The sequence below is a fragment of the Mustela erminea genome, chromosome 6, assembly GCF_009829155.1.
Source record: "Mustela erminea isolate mMusErm1 chromosome 6, mMusErm1.Pri, whole genome shotgun sequence".
Classification (NCBI taxonomy): Eukaryota; Metazoa; Chordata; class Mammalia; order Carnivora; family Mustelidae; genus Mustela; species Mustela erminea.
In genome coordinates this window covers 7700764-7720179 of record NC_045619.1, presented here as the reverse complement: position 1 = coordinate 7720179, position 19416 = coordinate 7700764, and the positions used below count along the sequence as shown (strand labels likewise).

The window sequence follows — 19416 nt, the reverse complement described above, 5'->3', positions numbered from 1 at the left end:
TATTCCATTACATTTTTACAAAAACAGGAGGCTGTAATTTGGTGAACTCCTGATCTACATAAACACCCAAATCTTAAGAATCATTCTCAACTCCCCAATCTAAAACTTAAATCCTTTTAGCTCTACTTTCAAAATATACCTAAATCTAAGCACTCCTGGGGCGCCTGGGTGGCTCAGTTGGTTAAGCATGCAGGACTCTTGATTTCAGTCAGGTCATGATCTCAGGATCCTAAGGTCAATCCCCACTGTTGAGCTCCACACTCAGCAGGGAGTCTGCCTGAGGTTCTCTCTCCCTCTTCCTCTCACACCACCACCCCCAAAATAAGTAAGTCCGTATTAAAAAAAAAAAAGAAGAAGAAGAAGAAGAAGAATCAAACCATTCCTTGCCCTAGTCCTGAAGTTTCTACACCACAACCAAAGGGCCACAGGACAGAACGCTAGCACTGCATGAACTACTCACTTGATATAGTTCACAGCTTCAACACTGCATCATTACATTCCTTTTGATGGTATCTTTAAAAAACTGTTTTTACTGGTTGTTACCAAAACAAAACAAAAACAAAAACAAGGAATAACTGAAGAAAAATAGATGTGGAAAAGGAAATGAGGGTGGCAGTGTCCAACAGGACGCCAATATTTGGTTAAGTTGTTTAGTGCCCAACATATATATACACATCTTATTAGAAAATAAACACTGTTGCTTAAGAATAATATTAAATATATTCTTTCATTTTGTGTATTATTTTGCAATCACTAAGTTGGTACAACATCCTTATTAAATTGTTTGGATCTAACTACATTATCAATGAAACCTTACGGCCTTTCTCTCGGCTTAAAAGCTCTCTTAAGGGCGCCTGGGTGGCTCAGTGGGTTAAACCTCTGCCTTCAGCTCGGGTCATGATCTTAGTCCTGGGATCGAGCCCCACATCGGGCTCTCTGCTCAGCGGGGAGCCTGCTTCCCCTTCTCTCTCTGCCTGCCTCTCTGTCTACTTGTGATCTCTCTCTCTGTCAAATAAATAAATAAAATCTTTAAAAAAAAAAAAAAAAGCTCTGTTAAAAAATCAGGACTGAGAGATGCCTGGGTGGCTCAGTCGGTTGAGCGGCTGCCTTCGGCTTGGGTCATGATCTCAGAGTCCTGGGATCGAGTCCCACATCAGGCTCCTTGCTCCGCGGGGAGCCTATTTCTCCCTCTGCCTCTGCCTGCCTGCACTCTCTCTATCTCTCTGACAAATAAATAAATAAAATCTTAAAAAAAAAAATCAGGACTGAAAAAGCACTATAAACAGAGAAAATCTGGGAACCTTTGCCCTAATCCAGGCCATCATTATTGGCCACCTGGACTCAATTTCTTGCATTCCTTCTGTAGGATCATCAAAATGCACCCTAGCTCTCGGGTAACAGCTGACTGAGAACACCCCATGTTCTATGCTCAAGGCTACACTTCATAAGCTGCTCCGAGCTAATGACTAAGTACAGCTACGATACCAAGACTGGGCCTTTATTGTGAGACTGTTAAATCCTCTAGTGGGTAACTGGCTTATCATGACTTTTTAGAAACATACCACTAGTTGAAGACTTCTCCTATACAGGGGTAAAGACCTACAGAACTGTCTAAATGACTTCCAAACTCCTCTGGCTCTCCCTGCTCCCCTAGTTTTCCTCTCATGCATTTTCTTAAGTGTATCGCTGGCTCATCAACTCACTTTGAGTTCTTCTGTAAAGAACATACCCTTATTTGCCCTTAGAATCTCATCTACATAAAACAGCAACAATAATCCCTTTCAAAAGTAAATGCATTTCATGATGAAGATCTCCAATTCAAAAACAGAACAAAAACAAAGAACACCTCACAACAACACACCACCCCCCCCAGTGGCTTCCCATCATCCTTAAGGATAAAAACTTTTAAGTCCTTAGTGTGGTCTACAAGTGATCTCAGAGATGTACTACAGATTTTTAATGATCTATCCTCCTCACCACATTCCTACCATGTTATCTCCCCCATATGTCTCCCAAAGTGCTTCTCTGACCGCATTTCTCCAAGTCTACCCTTCCTACCCCTTCACTCACTACACTCTAGCTGCAAGGAATCTCTGCTATTCCCTGAACATGTATCACCCCATGTGCTCCTCCAGTTAGCGTCAGCGCGTGTACTTCCCCGTCTGAGGCTCGTCCTCACATGGCCTGCTCACTTCATCCTATGCTCTCCTGACCACCCTTTGCAAAATGCAACCTCCGTCACGGACTATTCTTTTACTCAGCCGTTCTTCATTGTGGTATCACCACCCAATATCAAATTATAAATATGGTTTTGGTCCCCAGTAATGTATGCGGTCCATGAGATAAAGAACTTGGTCTGTTTTGCTTTTCTCACTGTACATCCAGCATCTAAAACACTGCCTAGAACATGTAAGTTTTGTGGTTTTTAAAAAAGATTTTATTTATTTATTTGACAGAGAGAGATCACAAGTAGGCAGAGAGGCAGGCAGAGAGGAGGAAGCAGGCTCCCTGCTGAGCAGAGAGCCCGATGCGGGGCTCAATCCCAGGACTCGGGGACCATGACCTGAGCCGAAGGCAGAGGCTTTAAACCACTTAGCCACCCAGGTGCCCCTGGAACATGTAAGTTTTAAATAAATATACTGAAGTGAAAAAGCCTAATAACGTTACTAGTAACATGACCACTAAAAAGACTTAATGAGGTCTTACTTAAATTACAACTACTGACACTTTATTAATACCAGGACCTTAATAATAATGGCACCAAACACTCTTCTAGGCACATTACACATATTTATTCATTTATCCCTCATGACTCAATATACTAGATAGGTAGCATTAACCTCATCTTACAAAGGAGAAAAGGGGCGCCTGAGGGCTCAGTCAGTTAACCATCCAACTCGTGGATTCAGCTCGGCTCACGATCTCAGGGTCATGAGATTAAGCTCCATACTCAACATGCAGTCTGCTTGAGACTCTCTCTCCCTCTCCCCCTGCTTGTACACACACTCTCAAATAAATAATACATCTTTTTTTAAAAAAAACTGCTTAAAAAAAGAAAAAAAAGGAGGAGGAAACAGAAACAGAGACAAAGAATAACTTCTCTAAGTTTATCTGGCTAAGTGCCAGACCTGGGATTCAAACCCAGGCACTCTGGATTCCTAAGTTTAGTATTTAACTGTATTTCTGCCCCTCCAACCCAAGGTGAGGACTGAATCTACAATCCCTGGCTTAGAATACTAATGTTTTATCCCTTTAGAATGTGCTATAAAATTGCATTTATTGTAAAATTAGAACTAGGCAAGGGGCACCTGCATGGGTCAGTCAATTACATGTCCAGCTCTTGGTTTTGGCTCAGCTCATGATCTCAGGGTCCTGGGAACAAGGCCAGAATCAGGCTCCACACTCAGCGTGGAGTCCACTTGAGATTCTCTCTCCCTCTCCTTCTGCCCCTCCCACTCATGCTCTCTCTCTCAAATAAGTTAATTAATCATTTTTTTTAAAGATTTTATTATTTGACACAGAGAGATCACAAGTAGGCCAAGAGGCAGGCAGAGAGAGACAGGGAAGCAGGCTCCCTGTCAACCAGGGAGCCCAATGTGGGGCTCAATCTCAGGACCCTGAGATCATGACCTGAGCCGAAGGCAGAGGCTTAACCCGCTGAGCCACCAGGTGCCCCAAGTTAATAAATCTTTAATAAAATAAAATTAGAACAAGGTTAAATTTATGCATGAACACAGCTTAGAAAGAAATGTGGAAAAACAAGAACATGACTTTTTAAATGGTGCAACAGGTTCATTTTCATTAAAAATGGTTAGGCAATAAATAAAACAAATTTGAAAAACATAAGACAATATGCCAAAACAAGTGACAAAAACAATTAGTTGATATTATGGCATAGTAAGATCCTGCACAAGTTAAAACCCTCTGATCCCTCAAATTACTCATGAACCTGTGAAGAGGGAATAGTATGAGGTTTTAATGAAATAATGCACATTAAAAAATAACAAAACTGTCAGGTAGGCAGAAGGCACAAAATAAATGTTGGATAAATAGAAATCTTAAGTGGTAGTAAAATTAAAAGAGAAGTGTGGGAAAGGAATGGCCAGGAAGAAAGTAGCAGGGATCAACCGATGAGTATGAATTAGAAGCTGAAGTAGGTGAAGAAGAGCTTTAGAAAGAAGCAGCAGAGCACAAGTTATAGGAAAATTCTAGGAGAGCGAGGTCTGGCTGTAATGGAAGGTTAATATTTCAAAAAGAAGAGAACAAGGCTGGGAAGGCAATACATGAGATCGGACTCTAGCAGGTCTAATGCTATGATAAAGATCTTCAAAAAGTATGCAAAAGCTGGTCAGAGGTTACAAGCAAGGGAATGTGTGAAAATAAAAAACGGTTCTACGAAAGAATAATCTAGAGACAGTGAACAGAAAGCAATAAAGGAAAATAGACATTTCAGGTAGGCAAACTATTAAGGCTAATGCAATGGCATAAACACAGAATCATGACCTAAACTAAGGTAGTAAGATTACAAAAAAAGATAGCAAAAATTATTTGCCAACTTGGAACAGCACTCAACAGTGAACTTTCTAAAACTTTAGTCACCTTCTAAGTCTACAGATGAAGTCCAAATGCACATCAGCATTAGACAACAGCAGCTCTCCTACAATGGCATTGTGACACACTACCACAAAGCTATGACGGGGTCTGCATACTACCCAAACTAAGAAATGATTTGTTCTTACAAATTGTTAACTGATTAAATATTATGCTTACTCTATTACCAGCATTCTCCCACTGTGAAAGGATTTTTTGAAGAGGATCTAACCGTAAAGATCAGAACAAGAACATTATGCCAACAGACATCATTTGTCAAGGGTGCTGCTTTGTAAAAAGTTAAGAGCCACGGTTCTAATAATACCTTCTCTGAAAAACGTTCACCTTTATCTTAAAGCCTCTCCTCAGTGGATAAACACCAGGATTAGTCAGGAAAGGAGTCTTTCCATTCCCATCAGGATGTGTCCGTGCCATAAGGCAAGGTAATTGATACCTGAGTGACTTCAGCCTCTTTATCAAGGGGGGAATGGGTGGATAGACAATAGGACAATTTCTTCTCCAGTATAAGATACTCAATAGATTTAAGTTCCCTGCCACTTTCCCACTATTTTACAGTTGCTGCAGGGGGGGAAAAAAAAAAAGAATATTTAGACTACCACAGAGATACAGCAAAGAGGAAAAAAATCACTCACCATCATTTAGGGCATCAATGGCAGCCACTTTTTTATCATTTGCCTGATCCATCATTTCCTCGGTTATCTAGGGGGAAATTGTAGGTCAACTTAGAAGTAACAGAGAAAACAAAGAGAAGGAAGCAGCTTGGGTTTTCTTAGGGATGGGGAAGACACAACCCCCATTTTCATTCATTCTTCTCTAGTCTCCAGAGAGCAAGAGGATAACTAAGGTAAGTGATTAATAAGAAATTACACAGGATGAGCTTTAATCTTTCATATATAAACAATAAATTTCACTTCCTACCCTTTAGTTTAGATGTGACTTTGCTACCCTCCCTCCCAACCAACCTAAGGAGGATGTCCCTGCCCTTGTCTCACCAACTCCTTTCTAGTTTTTCACGAATACTAAGACTCAATTCTCCTTGTAAAGATGTAACTACTGCTAGCTCCTGTTAGACTTAAATTTTAAGTAAAATGTCTCATTCTTTTGTTCCAACAAACATCTACTGAGTACCTATACAGTACAGAGCACTGTACAAGATGCTGACAATAGGGCACCTGGGTGGCTCAGTGGGTTGAGCCGCTGCCTTTGGCTCAGGTCATGATCTCAGGGTCCTGGGATCGAGTCCCGCATCGGGCTCTCTGCTCAGCAGGGAGCCTGCTTCCTCCTCTCTCTCTCTCTCTGCCTGCCTCTATGCCTACTGATCTCTGTCAAATAAATAAAATCTTAAAAAAAAAAAAAAAAAAGATGCTGACAATACAAAGATCATTAGTAACAAAATCTTAAAACAAACATCCCCACTTAAATGGAAGGTTAAGAAGTAGTTTCTTTAACAGAAAGCAAAAGACCTACTCTATCACCAACCACTATGTAAAATATTACTGGTGCTGGCTAATTAAGAAAATGATTTGACAGGTTTAAGAACTGAAAGGAAATACCAAGCTGTTTTCAAGTTTATTTAGTAAATCCAAGACATGACAGGTTATTAGAGCTACTAAAACAATTCAATTAAGTCCTCAGAAACATAAAAAACCAAGAGTTCCTCCACATCAGCAAAAATCAGTTACAAAATAAGACAGAACAAGATACCATTCTAAGAACACGTAAGACTTTCAAAAAGGGAAAAAAGTAAAATTCTATTAAAGAACACAAGATGTATACTATGTTCATGGAAAGATTTTTTTGAATACTTCAACCTAACCCCAAGTTACTCAATAAATTTGAAGTAATTCCAACACAAATTTCTACAAGTTTAAAAATAATCTTAAAAGAAAAAGACAAAACAACAGACACATTCTACCAGATAATAAGACACTCTAACAAAGCCAAATGGGGGGTGGGGGAGAAGACAACTTCAATTTGTGGCAGTTTACACCTGATGCCCTGAGTAACTTTAAGAGCCATCTTTGACATAATGATGTAGAAATCCTCAAAGAACAAAATTAAATGAAGATCTGAAATCCAGTATGGGAGCTGAATGATCGATCTGCTTTCACCTTTCAGTAGGTGTCAAACCTGGTAACCTTGCAATTATTTTCAACTGTGCAGGACATATGAAAGAAGATTCAAGTGAAGAGAAGGCATGTTGTCTAATCAGCACCCTCCAATAAATCTGAACTCCCCAATGCCTATACCTGCAGGCCTAACAACAAGCCAAAAATAAACCTGTCCCAAAGAGAGGTATAGCCAACTAGCAAGAAGAAAAAAAAGAATTCCCCTGTAAACTCATAATGATAAGCCAGGCTTTCCAGGGGGAATTCCCATTACTTGTATAATTATACAAACAACAACAAAAAAACCATGCTGAGAATTTAAAGTGGTCCTTGACTTGGTAGCTCCAACTCAAGAGTCTGATGGAAGCAAATACTTTCCTCTTTGGAGGAATGCACCTTCTACCCAGGCCTCAAGAACTTTTCCAGATGAAATGTCAAAGAACTCATGGTCTAACACACACATACACATGCATATGCACACAGTCAAAATACACACACCCACACCATCCACAAGTAAACAAGGGACCTCCTCAATGAGCAAGAGTAAGGAAAAATAAAACAATAAAACCAGGAAGAGTCTGACAAAGTTTATAATGTGTAAAGGCAAGTTCTGAAAATGAATAAAGAAATGAGATAAATAACAACGTATACTTTAAAATGAATCAAAGTAAGACTTAAAGATGAGAAACACAGGCCCTCAAATTAAAACATCAACAGCCAAATGACTGATACATAATTCAGCAGTGATAAAGAAATAGTATTCAATAGTGGGGAAAAAAATCTAACATATACCTAAGACTCCAGAATGACAGTTGAGAAAATAGGGAAGAGGCAATATTTGAAAGATACTAGATGAAAATGTTCCAGAGCTAAAGGAAGTTAACCCTAGAATTTAAAATGCTCAATATATTCCAAGCAGTGCAAATACGATGTTGTAAACCTGACATGTCAAGTGATACATCATCAACAGAATACAACACATAAATTCTTAAAAATTCCTTTCATAATGAACAGTGACAAAAAGTACCTGTATTTCTTAAAGATGCACATGATCTTTATGGAGAATATGCTATAAATTATCTAACAACATCAGAAAACATCTAAAAATTAGAAAGATACACATTCATGGGTAGTTAATCAAAACAGTGAGCTGTATCTTCTCCCGAACTTGATTTTAGATTTAATGCACGTCTAATTGGGGGCGGGGGTTAATATTCTATAAATTTATATGGAAAAAGGAAGGCCAACAAAACAGCCAAAATACTCCTAAATTGTTAGGGGTCCCCCTACCAGATCACTACGTGGACAATGTGTCATTGGTACATGGAAAAAATTAGACAAGAAAAACACAACACCAGAAGTGAGGCACATATATATGGAAACAGTATATTTTGGCATTGATGAGGAAAGGAATTCTTTAATAGTGCTGCCAGGTAGATTAAAGATTAAAGGTTAACATAAAATTTTCAGAAGGAAAAAATTATTACAACAATTATAGCCTTGAAGTAAGAAAGCATAATATATAAAAGAAAAATCTAATTATACTAAAAGATTGTTCATGAAGACAACATAAAGTGAAGACAAGCCACAAACTAGCTGAAAATACATGGAGCATATATAGATGACAAATTGTTAGTCTCTAGAACATAAAATGGGTTATAAATGAGGAAGAAAAAAAAGACAACCCAGAAGAAAAATGGGAAAAGTCACAACAGGACTTCGCAAATACCTGTGAATGACCAATAAATATTAGAATTTGCTCAATTTTATTAGAAATTGGAAAAATGCAAATTAAAAGCCACAAAGGCATACCATTTCACAGGATAAGCCTGGTAAAGATGAAATCTGATAGCATCAAATGTTGGTGAGGACATAGACCAAGCTTCTAAACCACTGTTACACAATTTCAGTGTTTCTGAAGACTTTGGTTCATCATCAACCCCCAAAGAGCCGTAGAGACACTTTTTAATACTCCCACATTCCATTTTAACACCACAGAGACACATTGCATGTATGTTACGACCCTCTGGAAGACCACTAACCACTGTAGTATACAAGGTTTTTGGCAAGCCCCCTCCCAAGAACCAATTCTCATTACCTTGACAGTAAAACTGTCCCCACTGGGATAAAACCATTTTGGAAAACAATGGGATATTAGATATCCCATTAATAAGAAATCTCATTTCTAAATATAAATGTTAGGTGAACTCTAACCTAAAGAGTAGTCAAAACAGATGGAGATTGAAAAAGCAGGTAAAAAGGAAATTAACAAAGACTTCTGAGATTGTTAGAGTATGAGTAAACATAATGGGAACTTTCACAAACATTTTAAGCAGTAAAATAAAATGTTTTTCTAAATATCTTAAGTCAGAGAAAGATTCAGTATGTTCTTTTCCTGGCAGAATTATGTCACAAAATCACTGCAGTAAGTGGGACCTTCACATTCCTTTTAACAAGCACAAAATAAGCCACTGAATTTACCTCTGCATTTTCATCTCCCATTTCTTGAGGGGCATCGGTATCTGGTTCAATCACACCTTCATTGTCAATTTCTGCCAAAATTAAGAAAATGACAGTAAGACCCGTACTGTCCAAACTGGCTGTATAGGACTCTTAAAAACTAATCAACTCTACCCATTCTGACTCATAATTTATTTAAACTGATGCACTGTAAGGTATTTCCCCATTAAATTTCGTTAAAATTACATTTCATCTTAACTGTTGCATCATCTCGGGTATTTTTCACTGTCTTCTAGTGGGAAATGTTGGCAACTGCATAGTTTCTGGTATTACACAGAGACACACCACTTATTTAGGTAGTATCAACAAAATGATTCAGTTCAAGTATTTTATTCTACACATCAATGTAGTATATTAAAAAATATTTTATGGAGATAGCATAAGTTATAGTAATGATGTAAATCATAATAAATACTTTTTACTAATAAATTAAGATAAAGGCACAATGCTGATGCAGAATCTAACTCAAAAGCTAACACTATAACTAAACAGCAAAGAAACTAGAAAAGAGATATGTCATAAATTTAATGACAAACAACTGTAATTTGCTACAGTAAAGGAAAACAACTGTTCAATAAGAAAAACTTTTCAAAATAACAGAAAATGTTAGTTTTTTTTAGCAAATAAGAGTGAATTTAATGTTTCCTGCTGACAGTCAAAAAAGAATGAAACTGAGGGACACGTGGCTGGTTCAGTCAGAAGAGCATGTGACTCTTGATCTCAGGGTTCTGAGTTCAAGACCCACGTTGGGTATACAGAGGATTAAATAAATGAACTTAAAAAAAAAAAAAAAAATGAAACTGAAATCAGCAACCTGAAGTTCTAATTATTGTCAAACAGGATAACTTTAGTCAACTTTTAATAGGAACTGAACTTGTAACTTTGCCTAACTATAAAAAAGTTTAATTCATACACAAAAAAAGAAATTGCTTTTGGATGAAGAAAAAGTAAGATATTATCATAGTTAAAACTGTTGGATAATTATAAGACTGAAAAAGATATTTTACAGAAAGTGAAAGATCATCAATTAAGCCCACAAACAAGAGGTCCTCTTTAACAGTATCAAAGATCAACTGATCAAAATTTTAAAAATTACAAATACATTTCTTTAGCTTTTAGACAGTCTATTAATTAAAAGACTGCCCATTTAATAACTGGGATATGTATTTATAGTCTCAAAGGACTTCCCAATTTAGGAAAAGATTTTTATCACTCTGTAGCCTGAAAAACTTCCAAACAAAAAACCACCAAACTCATGGCGTATCATTTCTTCTAAAATGAACAAGTTTTATCAATGTGGATGCAAGTAGTAACAGGAAAATAATTTTCTGGTACTTGATTCAGTTACTGGAAAACTTGTACATTTATTTAGAACAATTTGGTTATGTAACCCAACTACAAATTTAATTAAATCTGAATATACATCAAATACTTACACAAAAATGTAACATCTAACATCTGCACTGAAACGTGCTATAAGTATAAAATATACTCTGGATTTTGAAGACTTAATATGAAAAAAAGGAGATTTCACTAGTAATTTTTCCATACTGATTACATGTTAAAATGTTAATATTTTAGATATGTTAGTTTAGATATATTCACTTAATTTCATCTGTTTAATTTTTAGTGTTTTAATGTGGCTAGTAGAAAATTTTAAGTTTTGGATGTAGTTCAGCTATGTTACATTTCTATTAGCCCTGATTAAGTCAATTTAGTAAAAATGAGCACAGGATCTTATCATCTGATTATCAAATACAAACTAACTATACCATCTTCTCACCTAGATCACTCTCCTCACTTGATGGTTCATCTGTCTTTATGTTTTCCTCCGCCTTCTTACTATCTGGTTTTTCTTCCTACCAAAGGGAAGGCAAATAATGCTTTCAGTATATAACAACACACCAATATATATACTAATTTATAAAAACATATACAAACTGCTTACATATGTTATATTTCAATTGTTAATGTAACCCTTCTTACACTGTTTTAGTAAACTTGTTTTAGCTTTATTTTCATTTCTCTATTTAAATTAAGAATAGGTCCAATCCCTCCTCCAAACCTTTTAAACAAGTATTAGAATTTGAAAAATGCTGGATTGTAGGAAGCTAACACAAATACATAACCCATACTCGTGCTGCACTTTCAACAGGCTCTGTGGTCCACAACTCTCCCTAATCAACATATTACTATCCCTGCAAAAAAAAGACGAAGCGTTCACAAGTGGGAAACTACGAACAGCTTCACATCTGTTCAGATTATGCTTTACTGACATAAAAATCTTTACATTTTCAATGGTTCTGAGTTTGGAATTTTAAATACGGAACAATGGACCCATCATACACAAATGATGAGAATTCAAGAATTTCAAAGTACAAATGAGGAAAACCAAATTTCCTTACCATCCTGTAAGTAACCAGTGTGGTTTCTGGAGTATGCCATTAGATATTCTCAACGCACAGATACAAGACAACTCTGCACTTTGACCTTTCCATTTAATAATGCTGTTTCATAAAGAATGTATCACAATTAGCACACCCCGTCTATTCACTTAACTGTATTAGTATAAATTATGTAAACAGTTATTTAGGTTGCTACTTTTTGTAACTCTTAAAAATTAGAATCAAAACCCATATGTCATTACCAAATATATGTTGAGACCCTACTACATGCAAGGTGTCAGACATTTTAGCATTTAATTCCAAATCAGAATGTTTTCTTACAAAATATTTTAGCAGAGACACAGATTAAATATAATTTTGTCTTCCTACATGTTTACCACATAGCAAAATATTCTATATAGGAGGCGCCTGGGTGGCTCAGTGGGTTAAAGCCTCTGCCTTTGGCTCGGGTCATGATCTCAGGGTCCTGGGATAGAGCTCTCTGCTCGGCAGGGAGCCTGCTTCCTCCCTGTCTCTCTCTGCCTGCCTCTCTGCCTACTTGTGATCTCTGTCTGTCAAATAAATAAATAAAATCTTAAAAAAAAAAAAAAAAAGATTCTCTCTGTTCTCCCCACCCCTCATATTCTCTCTCTAAAAAAAAAAAAAAAAAAGGAAGGAAGGAAGGAAACTTGGGGGAAAATATTTAGATGTGAAAACACAAAACAGAAATAAGAATTCTGAAGGAAGCATTTTTGTTTTGAAGGAAGGAAGGAGGAAAGAAGGAAAAGAAAAAAGGAAAAAAGGAAGAGAAAGGAAAGAAAAAAAATAATGGGAAAGGTCTTTGGAGGAGGATCAGAAATAAAAATGAAATTAAAATGAGTGCTCAGAGAGCTAGCAAGCTTGGCTTGGCTTTAATCCCCTCCTCTGTCCATTGTTAGGGCTGGTTTCCTGCCCACTTTAAAGGCGCTAGCAGCCTGTTTTCTGCTTGCTTTCTCATGAGCCACCAGAAGTCTTTTTTGTTCCCTCTGCCCCACTCTTCCCTTGAAGGAAGCATTCTTAAGGGTATACCCACCCCCATATTTAAACTTCAGCTACCGGTAAACTCCTCCTAATCTATTATGCACTTTTTTGGGCGAATCTGCTGACTCATACTCAGAAATAATCCTCAGGTGAGAAGATAGAAAAACTTAAGAATTACTGATTTGGACTATTTTTCATCTACTTCGCAAATTTTAATCAGGTACCCACAATGCATAAAGAAAGTCCTGTGCTCGGTGCTACAGACGCAAAGATGACGAAGACTGCATAAGGCACAGTCACAGAGCTCACCGCCCACAGGTCATGCACGTCACACACACAAGCTTTTATCCCCAAACACGGTGCACATTCACCCCAAATTCTCCGTGTTACATCAGATTTCAGATCCTCCGTGTCCAACAGAAATTTTACGAAGATCTTATTTCTAAGCGATCCTGAGGAAATCAGGAGTGGTAATTTGAGAGCAGCACTTTAAAAACCTTAGAGTACTTTATCACTAAACATACAGATGAAATTCATAACTTACCTTGATACTGTCTTCTGATTTAGTTTTATGAGTGGCAGGTGGTATTTTACCCCCCATGCTTGAGGAAAATGAGAAAAAAAGATATTTGTTTAGAAAATTAAAATTCACTGAGCAAAGCAACATTTATTTACACTGGGAAAAAAAAAAAAAGACAACTACTCAGAAGGTTACCTTCTCAAACCTTTAAGAGGAAACTCAATTTGAATGCTCCAGTATTACGTTTTTTCAGCTTAAAATTTTAATTTTTTTTTAGCATACTGGCTAACAAAAATCTAACCCTTTCCTTGCCTCGATAAGCCTAATAAACAAAACTGTATAGCTTCCCTATGCCCATTCCCAGAGGAAGAGGCAGAAAAACATGCAATGACAAAAATCATATGTACAAGTTGTTAGTTCGGAGTTCAGCAGGATAGTATACTGAATCCAAACTTCAACTTTAGTAAGAGTTCACTTAAATTCTAATAATCAATTTATGAAATAATTAGGAAGTTGTAGTATAATAATTCAAAATGTTTGTTTCCTGTTTGTATTCTTTGTTTGTATTTCATAATGCCCCTTACAGTATAGATTTTCTCCTTATCCCTTCTACAATTCACCCATTAACACTTCCCCTTGGCCTTGTAAGTCCTTTCCCAAATACTCCAGGACAACACCACGAACTACGCACGAATAACTTAAAAACAAGGAGGAAAACAGATTATGAAGAATTAGTGCCGTATGCTCCATTTGGGTCAGACTCTGAAGTAAATGGGCCCCATGCAGCAGTCCTGGGACTAAAATGTTCAACAAATTAAGGGCACTCCTCCATGACATTATCTGGAGGTCACAAGAACTTAACTAAATTTGCCTTAAAAAAAAAGCCATCAACTTTTATGGAAAAGAGAGAGAAATATTCACCCAGAAAACTTAGTTTGCAATTCAGCAAAATAAAATGAATAAGAAAACAGCCATATAAACAAAATTCTTTAAAATTCTGATCTACACAATCAGAGAAATATTCACCCAGAAATCTACTTCAAAATACCCTCAGGTATTAATTCTTTACAACTAAAATTATATCCACGTTTACTTTCATCTTAGGTGGGTGGAATTTCCGGACACAAGAGATGTGTACGTTGGATTTAAATGGATATTGTTTTCCAAACGGGAAATGGATTTGATTCTTCAAAATTCCTTTACCAATTTACGCTTGTATCAGCAGTGCATAAGAATTCCGCTAATTATTCTTTAAAAATCCAGTTGTTCCACACCTCAGCCAACATTTAGCTACTAACCATCTTTTATATTTTTAGCCATTTCGATAGGTGTATAGTGGTATCTCATTGTAGTTGGGTCCCTTTCCATTTATCTATCGGCCGTCTGAGTAGCCTATTGCTTTTAGATTTTGTCATATTTATCTGCAGGTATTCTTTGTAAACTCTGCATACAAGCCCTCTGTCAGTTTTATATGCTGCAAGTAACTTCTCCCAACCCATGGCTTGTCTTTCACATACAAAACAAAGCCAATGTGAAGTGAAACTATTAATATAAAACAGCAAACACACTAATAGACAAAGTTTGGAATTTACTGTTAAGCACCGATCACGAAAAATGTGTACATTTCCCCCATTCAGTTTAATGTGACAATTACAAAAAAAAAAATCTTATTTCTTAGTTTGCAATTCAGCAAAATAAAATAAGAAAACAGCCATATAAACAAAATTCTTTAAAATTCTGATCTACACAAAAACTACTTTTCAAAAGAGCACAGTATTCAAACAATAGTTCCTTGCAGTTAATTTTTTTTTCAAAAAAAATTTTATTTGAGAGCAGAAGAGAGAAATCACAAAGGAGGGGCAGAGTGCAAGGGAGAGGGACAAGCAGACTCCCTGGTGAGCGCAGAGCCTGCTGTGGAGAATCTTGATCCCAGGGACCTGAGGTGAAGGCAGATGCTTAACTGACAGAGCCACCCAGGCACCCCTTTTGCAGTGAACTTTTAATGAAGACACAGGGCTCCTTAAGCTGTTTTCCCCAAGTTTCAAAATGCAACATTCAAGAAAGTATTTAGGAAGACTTTCAAACATAGCCACAGCAATCTAACTTATGTTAAAACTTTGGGAAGTGACAGTCTTACCAAGAAATATATCATGTTGGTGCCTGGGTAGCTTAGTCCCTTATGCTTCCAGTGTTTCCGCTTCGGTTGTGACCTTAGGGTTGTGGGATGAAACTCTGGGGCTGAGCTTGGGGCCTGCTTGAGATTCTCTCTTTCCTCTCCCTCGGCCCCTCTCCCCATTTGCTCAAACAGGTTCACGCTCTCACTCTCTCCCATTAAAATAAGTAAACCTTTGGCGCGCCTGGGTGGCTCCGTGGGTTAAGCCTCTACCTTCCACTCAGGTCATGATCTCAGGGTTCTGGGATCGAGCCCCGCATCGGGCTCTCTGCTTGGCAGGGAGACTGCTTCCCCCTCTCTGCCTGTCTTTCCGCATACTTGTGATCTCTGTCAAATAAATAAATAAAATCTTAAAAAATAAAAAACAACAACAACAAACCTTTTTAAGAAAATGCATTAAGCTAAATCTAATCCTTAGGAAACCAAGACAAACCCAAACTGAGGGAAATTTTCCAAAATAGCTGGCCTGTAATATGCAAAACTGCCAAGGTCATGAAAGCCAATGAATGATCGAAGAATTCTTTCAGAATAGAGATTAGAAGTCACAACAATAAAGTGCAACATGGAATTCTGAGAATTAGATAATATTAATGCATCATTCTTAGTTTCCTGAGTTTGGTGGCTGTACTAGAGAGACTATCCTTGAACTGTAGGAAATACACAATGGTGCTGAGGGCACAACACTAGAAACCGTTGCAGGAAAAATGTTTGCACTGTATTTCAATTTTCCTGCAAATTTCAACTTTCTAAAAAAAATTTAAAATAGGGAGGAAAAAGAACACAGGAAGGTTATTCATTAGCTACATTTAGAGTTTCTCACCTTACAAAATCTAACTACTGGAAGGTTAAAACCAACTTATAAGTACAAAAATTTCACTTAATGCTTTCAAGATTTAAAACACACTAATTCCCTCCCCATCACTGCAAACTGGACTCTACCAGTATAGGCTTTTATGCCACCAAGTAGGGCTAGTACAGAGACCTTTCTCTTATGGACTCACACAAGACCTCATTCATAATTCTCTTAATTTGATACATTCGAAATGCTTTGAGTCATAGTTATTATTCACCTGTACAAAAAATTGGATGCTGTGTTCTCAACTCACTGCAAACAGAAGTGCATCCTGTTCCTTTCATTTAAAGTATTTACTGCAAAGCCATTCGCCATGCACTGTGCTGGAGATTACAACACAAAGATAATCCCTCTGATCTTAAATCACCATAAAATGAAATACTAGTCTCAAAAAATGCTTCTTCCTATAAAGAAAACCAAAAATACCCCAAACATACTCACTGAAAACATCCTTATCTCCCTGGATCCTCACAGACTGAGCCAAAAAAAATTCTTATTTCTCTTTGTCCAATTAACAATGTCGTTAAATAAATTCTTTTTTTCCTATTTATTTTTTTCTCTTTTCATTTGTCAAATTCTTAACATCAAATAAAATTTTAAACTATAAACAGTGGTAAAAATTCTGATAAATACACAAACTAAACGAACTGTTCTTTAATGTTTGAACCTGGGTACCTACAACTAATCTAGAATGAACAAAGAACTCTGATACGGTTTCAACTTTAGGAGCCTTTATAGTAAGATTAGGCCTTGGAACGTTCCTGGACCCAGAAGTCTCCACGTTCAGTCCACCCTCCTATAATCCTGCACTTAAGAAGGCTGACATGAAGGCAGAGAGAAATTGATGCACTTCAAGCAAAAGCCTCAAAGACACAAAAATTTTAAAGAGACAACGAAAGCTTCAGAAGAGGGTCCCTACGCATGCCAACATGCTTCATCCCATACTTAAACTAAAAATTTAGGACGCCACAAGGGAAACATACGTGGATGACTAAAAAAGAAAAAAAAAATTACCTATGTGAAAATTTTTTAAGATTTTATTATTTATTTGACAGAGACACAGCGAGAGAGGGAACACAGGCAGGGGCAGTGGGAAAAGCAGGCTTCCCACTGAGCAGGGAGCTGGACGCTGGGCTTGATCCCACATGACCTGAGCAGAAGGCGGCTGACCACCCTGGTGCCCCACATATGTGAAATGTCCAAAAAAAACCCCCCAAAATAAAAAACAAACAAAAAAAACCCCCAAAAACATAAGTACTTTCCAGAAATAACATTGATAATATTTTCCAAGCCTTAAACTGGAATTCTCTAGATAGCCATAATCACTCCAGCCCAAGCTACACTGTTCTTTGATATGTTTCAGCTTTTTCTTCATAGTTCCCTTTTTCCTCCCCAGCAGTGGAACAAAACATTGTATATACTCAGTATAATGTTGAGTCTTGGCATCAACCATTTCTCCCAGTGGTATACACACCCAGCTTTACCTGGAATATTATAAACAACGTACTTGTAGGCTCTTTCCTATGATGGATAAAAAAGATTAAAAACATACAAATATCTAAAGTGATGCATTTGGATTATCAAGTTATTCAAGAGGAAAAAACCGACTGAAATCCAGGCCTAACCTCCTAGTCCTGAAATTAGCATCTTGTAGGTTTTCCATCTTTGTGGATTACAAAAACAGTATTCTTGTTAACTACCAGAAACAGTTTTTAAGATACTGCAGTAATTATAAATGACCTCAGAATTTAACATTTATAACATATGCAAAATCTTACCATAGTTAGAAAACTAGTGGAGGAAAAAAACTGAGAAACTTCTTAGAGGAAAAAAACACCACGACATACAACGTTGTCAGATTGTAACTTAAGTTTCTTCCTTAGAAGAGTTTGTTGAAAGAAATATTCTTGAAATTATCTGGTCATCAGGGGTTCACTTTCCCCTATAAAAATATCACTAAAATAAAAAGATCGCTGTTTCCAGTAGTACCTCTAAAGAGTCACATTGCTTTGCATTGTCGTTATTATCACCACGAGGTGCGATTTGTGTATCATTTAAATTCCTTACTAGTAGTGATGTTTAAAAAAAAAAAAAAAGTCTCGGGGAAGATTTCCCTTTCTCTCTTAAATTCTCTCCAAATATGAAGAATATTAGTCTCTATCATACAGTAAATATCAAAACAAATTTCTGTATTTATTCACCTGTCTCACTAAATAAACTGCACTTATACGGTTTCCTAGCACCTGGCACAATGCCTATGCAATTAATTCCGTGCACGTAGCCAGGTACTCTAGATTTAAGGACAAGAAGAACAGATCATGGTAATATGCTGGTCCTTGAAAAATCATTTTTCTTCAACTGTTCAATGTAATGGCACCGCTACTACCGAGGCACCAATAAATGATTCCCAAAATAATTCTACGCAGTAAGGACCGCTGTAAATTCAAAGTTAATCTAATAATTACCATTTTATTAGAACTCGTATAGCAAATTATTATTAAAACACTATTTAAAGACGTAATGCGTAAAAGCGCTGTTGTGTCATTGCGACCTAAGCAGGACACGGTATTTCAAGAAAAACAACTCCACGCGAAAACGAAATCTTGCAGCTGCCCACCCCCACCACGTCTACAGGACTCAAGCCCATGCAATCCTCTGCATTTCTATTTTGCCCAAGACACACCCCTGACGACCTCAGGGTGAGGGAACCCAGCTGTGCCTCCACCTTCCCCACCTCTGTACTATCTAAGCTTTTCAATCCTCCATTAGCCCCCGAAGTCGCCGCCAGTTCCTGGTCAGGGAGAACCACAAACAGGCGGCGACTCCGCAGGCCCTCCCGGCGGAGCTCCCCGCCCGTCCACCCCACGCAGGCTCCGGCCCAGCTCCCCCCTCCAGCCGTCCCTCTTCCCACCCCCAACGGTCCTCGGCCCAGGTCTCACCTCTCCACCCACTCCCGCAGGAAACGCATTTCCTCGGTGTGCAGAACGCTCGGATCCTGCTTACACATTTTCACGAAAGCCCGAAGCTCGCTCACTTTGCGGGGGTCCATGGTCCAGAGGCAGTGGCAGGCGGCAGGCGGCAGGCGCGGCTGGGGTTGCGACCCGATTCCAGGCGCGGGTACTAGCTCAGCGTGATCGTGTAGAAGGGGGCGGCTGCCGCGAGGCAGAACAGACTAGAACCTCCCCGGCGCTGGCTCCGCCTACCCAACGGTCTCGTGACCCCGGGTC

The 19416-nt window shown here is 37.9% G+C and overlaps 1 protein-coding gene across 1 annotated transcript in view; it reads right to left on the bottom strand.

Annotated features, from left to right (window-relative positions):
- The window catches only part of ST13 (ST13 Hsp70 interacting protein), a 32244-nt gene extending 12836 nt beyond the window's left edge, over positions 1–19408 (bottom strand). Inside the window, exons 1-5 of the mRNA XM_032346168.1 lie at positions 19129–19408; positions 13188–13245; positions 11023–11098; positions 9201–9271; positions 5244–5310 (exon numbers count right to left, since the gene is read on the bottom strand). Of these exons, the coding sequence (XP_032202059.1) occupies positions 5244–5310; positions 9201–9271; positions 11023–11098; positions 13188–13245; positions 19129–19238 (382 nt within the window). The 5' untranslated portion in view covers positions 19239–19408. The remainder of the gene's footprint in view (positions 1–5243; positions 5311–9200; positions 9272–11022; positions 11099–13187; positions 13246–19128) is intronic.
- Positions 19409–19416: the final 8 nt, after the last annotated feature.